The sequence below is a fragment of the Folsomia candida genome, unplaced genomic scaffold (assembly GCF_002217175.1).
Source record: "Folsomia candida strain VU population unplaced genomic scaffold, ASM221717v1 Fcan01_Sc030, whole genome shotgun sequence".
In the NCBI taxonomy this organism is placed as follows: domain Eukaryota; kingdom Metazoa; phylum Arthropoda; class Collembola; order Entomobryomorpha; family Isotomidae; genus Folsomia; species Folsomia candida.
In genome coordinates this window covers 1538953-1551397 of record NW_019091222.1, presented here as the reverse complement: position 1 = coordinate 1551397, position 12445 = coordinate 1538953, and the positions used below count along the sequence as shown (strand labels likewise).

Below are 12445 nucleotides of genomic sequence, written 5' to 3'. Positions count from 1 at the left end.
CATCACGAATATGCAAAAAGTGGTGCAAACATTTGCCAATTTTTTTGCAAATTGCGAAAATCGGAAAAATTTCGCAAATTTGAATTCTTCGTTCCTTTAAATTCAACAAAATTTTAACTAATGTAAAATGGAATTTTTTTATTGCAAAAAATTTGCAAAAATTTGCAAAAATTGAAGTACGCAATTTTTCAATTTTTCATTATCGTTTCATTATACAAACTAAAAAATTATCATTTACATACATATGCATCTACGAATGAAGGAAAAGCTTATTTGTTTAACAACTAAAAATCACGCCACACATTGCAGTTTTTTGCAACTTGCAATAATAAACATCGCGAATAATTTCGAAAAATACGTAAAAATAGACTAGCATTGGTTATTTTAACTAATTTTCATGAAAAATTGCGAACTTCAATTTTTGCAAATTTTTGCAAATTTTTTGCAATAAGAATATAGTATTTTGCATTATATAAATTTGTTAATTTTGTTCAATTTAAATGAACGAAGAATTCAAATTTGCGAAATTTTTCCGATTTTCGCAATTTGCAAATAATTTGCAAATGTCTGCATCGCTTTTTCCATATTCGTGATCGGGCAGAAAGTACCCGGACGGGTACATAAATATTTTTTCAATATTCTATAAGGTTCATTTCATCATTCGAAAGGCTGGGGGCTATGTTAAAACCATTAGGAAAATGCAGGTTTTGGTGCAGCTTTCGCCAAATATTTCGCGAAAACGTGATTTTGCACCGCATGTTCTATGACAAAGTTTTAGTTTCATTAAATTATCTGTCGATTAAGGCTATTACGAAGGAAATCGAGATGGGACAGTAGTTGAGGTTCCCTTGTGAGTAACTAAAATTTCAAACCACACCTCCTGTGGGTGTGGTAATCTGCAACTTATCAATTTTGATACAACCATGTCATGTGATATATCATTTTTCTCAGCTCGATAAGGGGATTTCGACCGAGTAACTAAAATTTCAAACCACACCCCCTGTGGGTGTGGTAATCTGCGACTTTTCAATTTTAACGAAACCATGTCGTGACATCATTTTTCTCAACTTGGCGATAATATTTCGACAGAGAACTTATATTTTACAAACCACACCCATCTGGGGTGACTCTTGGCGACTTTCGATTTTTACACCACCATGTTATGCGATATGTCATATTTCCCAGCTCGATGAGGATATCTGGAAAGATTTAACGTTAAAATTGAAAAGTCGCAGATGATCACACCCACAGGGGGTGTGGTTTGGAATTTTAGTTACTCAGTCGAAATCCCCTCATCGAGCTGAGAAAAATGATATATCACATGACATGGTTGTGTCAAAATTGAAAAGTCGCAGATGATCACACCCACAGGGGGTGTGGTTTGGAATTTTAGTTACTCAGTCGAAATCCCCTCATCGAGCTGAGAAAAATGATATATCACATGACATGGTTGTGTCAAAATTGAAAAGTCGCAGATGACCACACCCACAGGGGGTGTGGTTTGAAATTTTAGTTGCTCAGTCGAAATCCCCTCATCGAGCTGAGAAAAATGACATATCACATGACATGGTTGTGTCAAAATTGAAAAGTCGCAGATGACCACACCCACTGGGGGTGTGGTTCGTAAATTTGAAGTATTCAGGCGTAATGTCCTCAGCGTGCTGAGAAAAATGATATATCACATGACATGGTGTCATTTAAATCGAAAAGGCGCCTACGGCCACACCCACTGTGAATAGCCCAGTGAAGTTTTGCATAATATTTTCAAAATTTAATTTGTAATCATAGAGTATCACTGTATGATACTCTGATTAGTTTATCAGAACTAATTAATTATGCATAATTTGAAATTTGAATTACAGTTAGGGCTTTTTACTCGTTTTTATTTATCACATAGGGCTTTTTAAAATTAACTAGTGGCAGCACTTAGGGGTTTTTAAAATTAACGAGAGACAGCACTTAGGGGTTTTTAAAATTAGGATGAAGTCTCACTTAGGGTTATTTAAAATTAAGATGAGACTGCACTTAGGGGTTTTTAGAATTAGGCCGACGATATACATTTGTTATGACAACTCAAAACGGCAAACGGGATTTATGGGCTTATAAGGGCATCAACGTTAATAACCACACACAAAGGCCGTTTAACTCTCTTAAGATATTTGATACTTATTTCATTAACGAACTGAGAAAACATATCGTCGGACTAATTCTAAAACCACGTAACTGCAGTCTTGTCTTAATTTCAAAAAGACGTACGTGCAGCCCATGCTTAATTTTAAAACCGTATTGCTCGATAAAGAAACATGGATTTGTTTGTTAATGGGATTCTTAGTATTTCTAATAAGTCGAATACAACACCCCCTGTGGGTGTGGCTCTCGGCAATTTAGAGTAATCTCAACCTGACCACACAAAATTAAGCAGACTACGATGTATTTATAAATTTATAAATTATTAAAAATAAACCTCATTTTGCCTCAAAATTGGATGAAGGGTTGCGGGCGTTGAACTCATACCCGCCTCATGCCCCTGGTGTTCCATGATTAGCAAATTTTCATGAGAATCTCATTTTGCCCAAACATGTGGGCGTGGTCAACTGAGATACCACACCCACTTTAATTTTGCTAACTCTAGTGGGTTATATAGGCAACCGACATCGTATGCTGCTTAATTTCGCGTGGTCAGATTGAGATTACTCTAAATTGTCGAGAGCCACACCCACAGGGGGTATTGTGTTCGACTTCAAAGGGGGTTATCCTGTCTAGCTCAATGAGCTGGGAAAAATTATATACCGCATGCAACTCTTCTTTTGCGTTTGCACGGAGGCGACGAAAGCGCCGAAGGCCACAGCCCCCAGGGGGTGTGGTTTTTGGATATGAATTAGGTGTTCTGAATCCCCTTGAGGTGCTGAGAAAAATGATATATCACATGCCATACTTTATTTAGGATTACACCAAACCGCCGATAACCACACCCCCTGGTCTCCATATAGTCAAAGACACGGTCATGTGTCCATGGGGTACACATGTTTAAGGTTTATATGGTAATGTCGTCAGTTGCTTCACGGAAAAATTCTAGGAAGTGATTTTATTTTATTTTTACGGCCGTCGACCACCCCCACAATGACCCCACAACAGGGGGTGTGACCAATTCGCCATAGAATTCGATGGCCATAGTGTATCAAGCATTTCCGTCAAGAATTGGCGACAGGGTAATTCGAATTCCGTCGTCAAATTGTAAATTTCATTGGATAAATGCGCCCTCATTTTTTGACCTTTTGACCTTTATAACCGATTGGAGGGGATGAATTTCAAAAATCTGGGAATGTATATTTCGCCAAAGGCTTCAAAGTTTCCAAAACATGGGGAATTTTGAAATTCCATCAACAACTGACCTCGCAATAAATTTTCAAAGTTTACATGTTATTAGTTATGGAGAGGTGCGCCAATTAACCTTTGGGTATGAATTACATAGGCTGATGGTCTATTGATTTAGCATGTACCATAGTATAGCAGGTTTGTTGACGTCACGAGGGGTGCGACTATATTTCGTGTACTTTGCAAACGTAAACGATATTTAGTTACGTGATAATTCACAAATGTGAACTTTGGCTGAACTTCTGTTAACAACAAATGTCGAATGTTGGCCGGAAATTACATACATGTATGTATCTGCGGACATTAATTTTACAAAATTGCAAATTCTATGACATGGATGCGACGGCTATTTGTACATTTCAGTCAGGAACAATCAACAATTAGTAAATCTGTATACATGTAATTAATTAATCAATCAAGTAAATTATATCGATAAATAATTTCGAAAGCTAAAGACATTTGTAAGTCCATGCAGACATTCCGAAATAATTCGTTTCTATTTAACTTGATGCCTTTATCAATTCGCGTTGTCCAACAGATTTTAACATATTTTGCTACGCGCATACATATACTAGGTGGCCCACTGAAACTGTAAGTGAAATGAAACCCTGTGGCTTCAACAGTTTTTATGTTACGAATTTCGAGTTAATTTTAACCGAAAGCCAGTTAATTTCTGAGTAGAAAACAATTTTTAGTTTTCGAAATTTCCTCCCCTGCCATTAATGCAGCGCTGAGGAAACCGCCTGCAGTTCTCCTCTGAAGCACGCACTAATTCCTGGGCAAAGTGTTCCATTCCGTGGTCACAAATTTTTTTCCGATGTCTACACTTCTACGAGGCTTAGAACACACATTTGCCCCTAACTTTAACCATTTTTCATAATCCGGAGATTCAAATCCAGAAAGTAGAATTACCATTTCCGAGAGGAGGAAAAGTTCGGAATTTTGTTTTTTACCCACGCTTGGGTCATTTTTTGCACTATAAGCTGATTCCTAGTCCTACTGCAAGGTCCAGTCGACTTCAATGAATTGGATCTCACTTAGGGGATGTACCGCGGACTCGAAAACGTATTTTAAGAAATTTGATCCCCCCCACCTTCCCCCCATTTTCAACAAAATGTAGAGAAATTGAACCAATTAGCTCCCACCTGCCAAAATCATCACAAAGCTTGGATAATGTGGCTTTCTGACCTTTTGTCTATATTGGGGGATGTCTCTGACAGATTTGGCGTAGATAAGGCCAACTCGCTTGTTAAAATATTTTTCCTATGTGAAAATCTCCTCATCTGTAAATAGAATCCTCGTCACTTTTTCTGAGCGTACCGCTTGAAGTCACTCCTGGGTTTCTTTAATCTGGTTTCCCTTTGGGGGATGGTCGGCATGTGGCAAGTACCACATTTCAAAGTCCTAAGTCTAAGGTTCAATTTAAGCACTCATTGAATAATCTGCTTCTACACTGTCAGCTGTGAGGTTGGTTTCCGTTGGAATTTCGTGAATTTCTTCGGATTCCATCCTTCAGCGCCTTCATGATGGGTGTGGTCCTTGTAGGATTTCAAAACTTTTTTCTTCGACTGTTCTTAGTCCACCCCGTCCCCATGAACGTCTTTATAGTCTGTTGGGCTAAATTATACGGCTCGTTCGATTCCTGCCACACTTTTAAAATTCGCCATTTCTCTCCCCATTTTTGTAATGAAAAATTTTCGCCGCCCGCTTCCATTCAACATTTTCCATGCGAATTTGCATTGCAAATAGTAAAAACCTGATTTATGGTACTTATGCAAAATCGCACGGGGAATCCAATGCAATCATCAGATTTTCATTATCTCTGTCGGTTTCGAAGAAAACAGCCACTTACAGTTACAGTGGGCCCAGTATGTATGTAAAAGTAGCTCGATTCCCAAAACTGGTGACTATATTTTGTCAATCATTAGCTAATCATTTATGTATGTACATATCTACCTGACCATTTTCTGACTTCGAGAGTTTAATTTGAGCCTCGCCTACGAGAAAGCTAAAACATTGACACATTTTCCTGCCATGCAGATTTATGGACATAGTGGACTTAAACGCAGTTAGAATTTTTAAAATAAAAAAAATCCAAAAACCAAATATCGAAATCAGTAATGACTACATACATATGTAAATAAGTGAATCATAAATCTCCATGATTCACATGAAAATTCGCTTTCGTCGCTTTTTCTTTGATATTTCCGAAATTTGACTGTTATAGGTCGACTTAAAATATCAAGATTAAACGACACATTGCTTTTATTTATTCTATGCAATTAACATACATAAGTAATCGACCTGATTTGCTGTCTGAATGTATACAGATAAATATCCTAGGTTTCTATTTCGACAAACGTTTCGTCAAATGGTTAATTTATTTATTAGTAAGACATATTTATAAATATTCGAATTAGGCTCGTATGTCTTAGAGTATTGAATTTGTTTATTTAAGTGTTTAAAACTCATCCATATTAATGTTTGTGTATTTATCTTCAACTTTAAGTGCGAACTTTGGGAACTTAAAATTTGTAAAATATATTATTTATTAATGGGCAGAGGAGTAACGCTGTTATACAGGTTTTCACTTAGGTGGGATGCTTCACTAGTTGCCAATCAACAATCTTGTTGTCCTTTGGATATGTTGTAGTATTACATGAGTGAACAAGAACCCATAAGGGGTTTGATGCCATGGCCACATTTGCGCCTGCCACACCCTTTCAACGGAGCGAAAAATACGAAAAAAGCCCTGTTTTCTGTTGCTTAAACATCCACCAAAAATCAAATTTAGCTCGGATTTTGAAAATTGTTTCACCGTTATACTCCCAGATAGGTGCTCAGCAATATTCCACGTCAAACTCAATTTTTGTAATTTTTTGAATATTTTTCCAAATTTCATTACTGGGGGTATGTCTTCGAAAATTCACGCGGGCGTGCCCGCGTGTGGCGGGCGTAAATGTGGCCATGGAATCAAACCACTTGTGGGATTTTGTTCACTCGCTGGACAGTACAACATATCAAAAGGATGGTAACATTGATAACTGGCAATTAATGAAGCTTCCCTCCTTAGCGAAACAATCGGCGCTCTGGGGGTAGTGTCGGGATAGGCAAACGTCGTGGCAGTAGTACCCGGTATGAATGATGGCAGCTAAAGGAACGAATATAACTCTTTATCAACTCTTTATAACTCCAAATCGGGTAAAACGTATGGGGTTCTAATGATGAAGAACTCCCGATTCTCCCTACTTTCGTCGATTGACGTGCAAAAGCTGTAATGCATTTTTAGTGACCAAAGTTTTACATTCTGCCCGATATTCACATCAATCGGCGCCTTCGGCGTAGTGTCAGAATTTGCACACGTCCTAGCAGTAGTGCCCGGTATGAATGAGGGCATATAATGGAACCAATAAACCTGTTGACTCCAAATCAGGTAAAAGGCGTGGGATTCTGTTCAAACCCCTTTGGCGTTTCAATGATGTAGAACTCCATTCTCCCACCGTTGGCCGTTTAATCCGTAAATTCTGCAACGCACTTTTAACAACCAAAGTCTCTCAGATACTCAAATCAATTGGCGCTATGGGGGTAGTGTCAGAATGGGCAAACGTCATGGTAGTAGTTTTAGTTAAAACTTCAACGTCGCGTATGATAATTTCCTAAGGGTCGAACAAATACTGGAGGGACCAGGCGACCAGACAAACTTGCAGCGGATAGCAGGCATTCACGATACAACAATCTACGTTCAAAATTACTCATTATTGCGAGTTTGAGAAGCTGTGGAGTGCCGTAAGTCGTGGGATGGATGCAAATTAGAACTTTTTCCACAGATGGGTGCACCATAAGCTAAGGCTTTTGTCGAGAAGGTCCTGTAGCTGGTCACACATACTTTACGGTCCAGTCTGTAAGAAAATCGGAATTTGCACCAGACCTTCGGAAGGTTTCAGCGCTTTCGTGCGGTGGAACCGTTATCCAGACCTGTCGCCACTCAATAATTCCTTGTGCTTTTTTCTCTCTACAATAACTTTTCGTAAAACTTGATTAAAATTTTTTTCATCAAAAGATTCAATAAAATTCGTAGATCTATGTAGGTCTACTCTAAAGATGAAGCAGGTTTATAGTCCATGTTACACTCGATTTTGAAAGTTAGGGTAGAATATCCAACAAAAAGCGACGTGCCACAACCCACCAATGTCCATCCAGACTCTAGGCTGTCATTTATATCACAGATGGAAATTTCGAAATCTGACTTTGATTTCTTATTAGTTTGGAGTGTGTGCATTCCACACGTATTTAAATTAATACATTTATCAATTCACCCCTGTGGAAATTAAATAAATACCTGTCTCGAATTTTTTGATGCGCAACTAGGTATTGTCCACATTTTAGTATTGATGAGAACCCTGCGGCCGGGGCACACCTTTTGAGTATTCCTAGTTAAATAAATATTTAAATGTATAGTCTAACATAAATAAAAACCTGTAATATTTATGGTATACATATGCTTATCATTTAAAGACGTTTGCAACCATTAATACGGCAATTAGGTACAAATTATTAAAGAGTTAGTGCTTCAAATTTTACGTTTAGCGTTGTAATAAATATTATGAAAATCAGTTTTTCAAATATATAAAAACCCAGCCCTATATAACGACAAAATTAAATAATTGAAGAATAAAATATGAGGTAGATACACATACAAAAATCTGTACAAAAATACAATTTATTGAATCATAACTTCAAGCTATAATAATACATATATATTGCCATGTTTGACTGAATTATTACCCGCAATGAACGCAAACATTTTAAATATGGAATACAAATCGGGGTGAATTAAACTGTGATAGATTGAGATGTAACGTCGTCATTTTTCGTAATGGCGAATGTCGTATCCAGTAAACCTTTCCACTCGGCAGTACAATGGTCCAAAATGGCATGTGGAATGGTCAGCGATGGAAAGTTTACATCCAGTCCAATCGTTCCAAGGGTCGTTTCACTTTCATAACTCAAGAAAGCAACGCCAAACGAAAATCCTGGAGGAAAAGAAAACGCTCTCTAGTTTTAAACGGCGCAGGGTTTTCATGCAATGCAAGTAATACGTATTTACATATTCATCCCTTAACAGATCTTAATCGAATGGGACACATACAGCGGCTGAAAAATATTTTGAGTTTTTGCTAAAATTATCTAGATAAAATTGTATGCTACGGTCGGAACTATTTGTAAACATATTTGTAAAAATTATATCCACAACTGTTTTTTACGATTACGAATAATAAGATTTCCTCAAGTTTGTTTCCAATTACCCCACCACATTTTATATTTTGTTTTTTGTTTGTACAGTGTGTTCTCCTTGGCGTAACAATATTCCAAAGGTTAGACGATTTTGAACGAAATGTGCGAAAGGGATTTGCACCAATAAACCCAAATTCGTATGTTATTAGAAGCGGAATGCATATTCATATCTAATGGAATTACCCGGATTATTTACCTGACGAAGATTCGAACAGAATATTTTGTCCCATTTGTATCCTTTCAATTTCACTCCCCGCCACCCAACATCGGTTCGGTGGTCCCACGACATTCGTGAGGACGAGTGGAATCACATTTGTTGGCTTTTTATTCATCACCCGAACCAAAGGTAGCGGCAAACAGCCGGCGAACATACCAATCCAATAGAGGAAATCCGGCAGACTGGACTTCGTGTAGGTCTTTACGCTTTCAGAAATCATCATCAAACGTTGGACTGGATCTCCAGTCGGGAGAAGAATTATGCACACTGTTCTGGAAAAAATTTAAATGTAACCCGGGCCAATTTAATATTTTAATTTTTGGATTTACACAGTTACATATTTTCCACAAAATAAAGGCAGGAAAATTCTTATGATTTCCCAACATTACGACTTAATTACCCTTAAAATATTAATTTCGATGTACCTAATTGCTCTGTACCTACCCATGATTCCGACTTTTTTCAGGATGACAAGGTCTTGGAATTACACTTAACACGGGGATGCTCTCAGGTATATTCACCTTGTGGGCGACAAAGTTCTGTCGAACTGCACCTGCCAGACCGGCGAGTAACACGGGAAAAAAATGAACACCGAATTTAGCTCGTATCGCTTTCATCTCAATCATTGGGAGGCCTTCCCTCGATGCTGCGCAAATGCCCTCGGCAGATGGAGCTATTTGAGCTAGTCAAAAGATTGTTACATCACTTCACCAATAATTTTATCCGTAAATAATTTTGCACAAATTTAATTTAACTTGTATCCTGTATCAACTTTGTTTAAAAAATTGGATCAAATCGCTTACCGGTTTTCGGAATTTTACCGCGATTCTTGCTCAGGGACCGGAATAATTTTACCAGCTGGTGCGGCGTCTTAATTCCAGAAAACATTTGTTTTGACAGGTTTCCTTCCTCTCTCAGGGTTTGGACCGGTGCTCCTTGTAAACCTGGACGAACATCTCGTGTGGTGAATACTTTTTCCCAAATTTTCAGAACGCTCCATCCATCTCCGATTACGTGGTGCATTCTGAAAATGATGAGGCTTTTGCCATCCTTATCTTGTAAGAGGAGCACCTCCCACAACGGTTTGCCCTCTGTCCACCTCCTCCCACGGAGTAAATAGTTGGTGAGTTTGTTCAGATCTGGGGCATCGTCAAACTTCTGAATTTCTGGACAATCTGACGAGATAGAAATTAAAATTAAAATTTTCAGGAATAATATTTATCTATAAGTTATGTGAAATAAAGCGGTCCGACTTTCAATCAACAAGAATATGCATTCATGCTATGGGTTATGTAAATATTTAGTCAAGATCAGTTGAGCAACTGATACACCGCCCGTCAGACATGGCGCAAACGACGCAATAACATTTTCACCACGACAACTTGCGGAGCTCGCTGTTGAATATCTGGCCAAGTAATTTACATCCAGACGATGCGTGCATGTGGCCGGGATAAATAGGACAAAATGTGCTTCCAGAAATGTATAATTACTACCAATTTGTGGTTATGCTTGTCTGGAAGCCAGCTATATATATAGCTATTTATATACAGATGTATAAATTTACTCCCACCTACCTAAGTAGTTTATGTGGTCCTCAATATTAAAAGTTGGACACTGCTTCCAAAAATAGTAGCCAAACCGTTCCGTCAGACAGGACTTTAGCTCGGGATAAAGTCGTCTAGAGGCGGAATTCCGTTCCAGTTTTTGTACAACGTTGTGATTAAAGTCTTCTCTTACAGTTTTCTGATTGACTTGCATCGTCACGAAGAGTGACCAGGAGTGAGGTCCGTAGGGAGACGTGGTAACTGAAAATGTTTAATTTGGAATTTATTTACCTTTTGAATTGGAAATTGACGTACGAAAGTTTTTTTTTCGGCGTCTGGCCGACTTGCTTCAATCTACAAAGTAGTGTTTTATAATTTAAGGAAATCTTACTTAAATAATGCCAAGTAAAATTTGAGATTTCTTTAAAAAAAACAAGTGTGCGATCCCAGAATAAGCACTAGTATAGCTTTAAGCAGGTAAATCTTCAAGAAAAGTGAAAACTTTGCATGAATTTCTGTGCCTTGTTCGCTGAAAATTATTTAGGACTAAATTTACTTTTCGTCCTGCTATTGATAGCGAACTAAAAAATGTGTAAATTCTTGACACTTTCATTCCTTTCCTCAACAAAATTGTTGTGGTCAAAATTTGAACTGTATGTTTTTTATATATTAATAACCCACTCATACTCGTTCCACTGGCCGGTAGCATGGTCCACGTTTCACCTCGTGCTATCATTACTTGTACAGAGATATTTACACACTTTCTCCAAACCAGGCTTATCCCCATAAACACGGCGAAGAACGGAAGAACTGAATAGGCTAAGACAGAGAGTACAAAAATGACTAAAATATCCAAAAATTTCGACATTTCACAAACAGAAATAAATATTTCATGATAATAGAATTTCAATTGATTAAAAAATGCTTAAATGTCACAGCAGCGACTCGACATGCAGAAGACCTAACCACGACAGATCAAGTTTATCAAGTAAATGCTTAAATAAACCGTTACAAAGGCATGTAACCAAGGGGTGAAACCACGTCATAAAACCGTATTACGTAAACTCCACGATAATTATATAAAAAGTGAATTGTTAAATTCCCATTCGGATTGATATCCATATGCACTTTAACGTTATGTGAACTTTTTTGACCTTTTTTGACCTTCTGTGACCTCTGAGGTCAAAATGATGTTCACCATTGAATTTGGGGTTAAATTTTCATTCGGATTGATATCCATATGCACTTGAACGTCATGTGAACTTTTTCGACCTTCTGTGACCTCTGAGGTCAAAATGATGGTCAGCATTGAATTTGGGGTTAAATTTCCATTCGGATTGATATCTATATGCACTTGAACGTTATGTGACCTTTTTTGAACTTTTTTTGACCGTGTTTGACACAGAAGGGTGTGACCTACAGGGTCCATCTTCGAACTCGATCTGTCCCTTGACGTTAAGAGTTTATGTTGAAAATTTCAAGTTTCTATGTCTTTTCGTTCGAGAGTTATCGGACCAACGGACGGACGGACGGACAGACGGACGGACATAACGATCTTATAAAGGGGTTTCACCCCTTAATAAATTTGAATATCATGTCATGGACGTGGGGCAAAAATTATTTCTCTTTTTTAACCGGTTCTGCTTAGAATTTAGTTGGCTTTCTTTACGACTACAGTGTCGGACAGATGTCTACGTCCACATAGTCGCGTCAATTTCATTTTCAAATTGTCACTGAACTACTGAACCAATTTTCATCATTGATATATCAAATTCTCACAAATTTAACGTAATTTCATAAAACATATGAGTTATTTCTGAAAATTCTGGGAAAACTGAGAATCATAGTGCAGAGCGAGAGAGGATGAAATTTGAGCGGACAAAAGTCTACGTCCACTTCACTTTAATTGTCAACAAGAAAAATCTCTCCAATTTATAAAATCAGGTAACTTAATAAATCTATCAATAACATATGCCGCATTAATTTTTAAATAATTTTCTTCCAGAAAAATATG

The 12445-nt window shown here is 37.6% G+C and overlaps 1 protein-coding gene across 1 annotated transcript; it reads right to left on the bottom strand.

The window, feature by feature from the left end:
• Nucleotides 1-8208: 8208 nt before the first annotated feature.
• Nucleotides 8209-10645, bottom strand: LOC110860225 (putative diacyglycerol O-acyltransferase Rv1760). The gene is made up of 5 exons (XM_022109279.1): nt 10462-10645; nt 9691-10062; nt 9332-9569; nt 8867-9159; nt 8209-8408 (listed from the first exon to the last, which is right to left on the bottom strand). The coding sequence occupies exons 1-5, from the start codon at nt 10643-10645 to the stop codon at nt 8209-8211; spliced, it is 1287 nt and encodes a 428-aa protein (XP_021964971.1).
• Between the last annotated feature and the right edge of the window lie 1800 nt (nt 10646-12445).

Bases quoted from the DNA above. Each gene is read 5' to 3' on its own strand.
- LOC110860225 (XM_022109279.1), bottom strand. From the start codon at position 10,645: ATGCAAGTCAATCAGAAAACTGTAAGAGAAGACTTTAATCACAACGTT. The intron at 9,570-9,690 runs GTAAGCGATTTG...TCTTTTGACTAG, and splicing joins CGGTAAAATTCCGAAAACCG to CTCAAATAGCTCCATCTGCC. The intron at 8,409-8,866 runs GTAAATAATCCG...CTTTTCCTCCAG, and splicing joins TCTGTTCGAATCTTCGTCAG to GATTTTCGTTTGGCGTTGCT.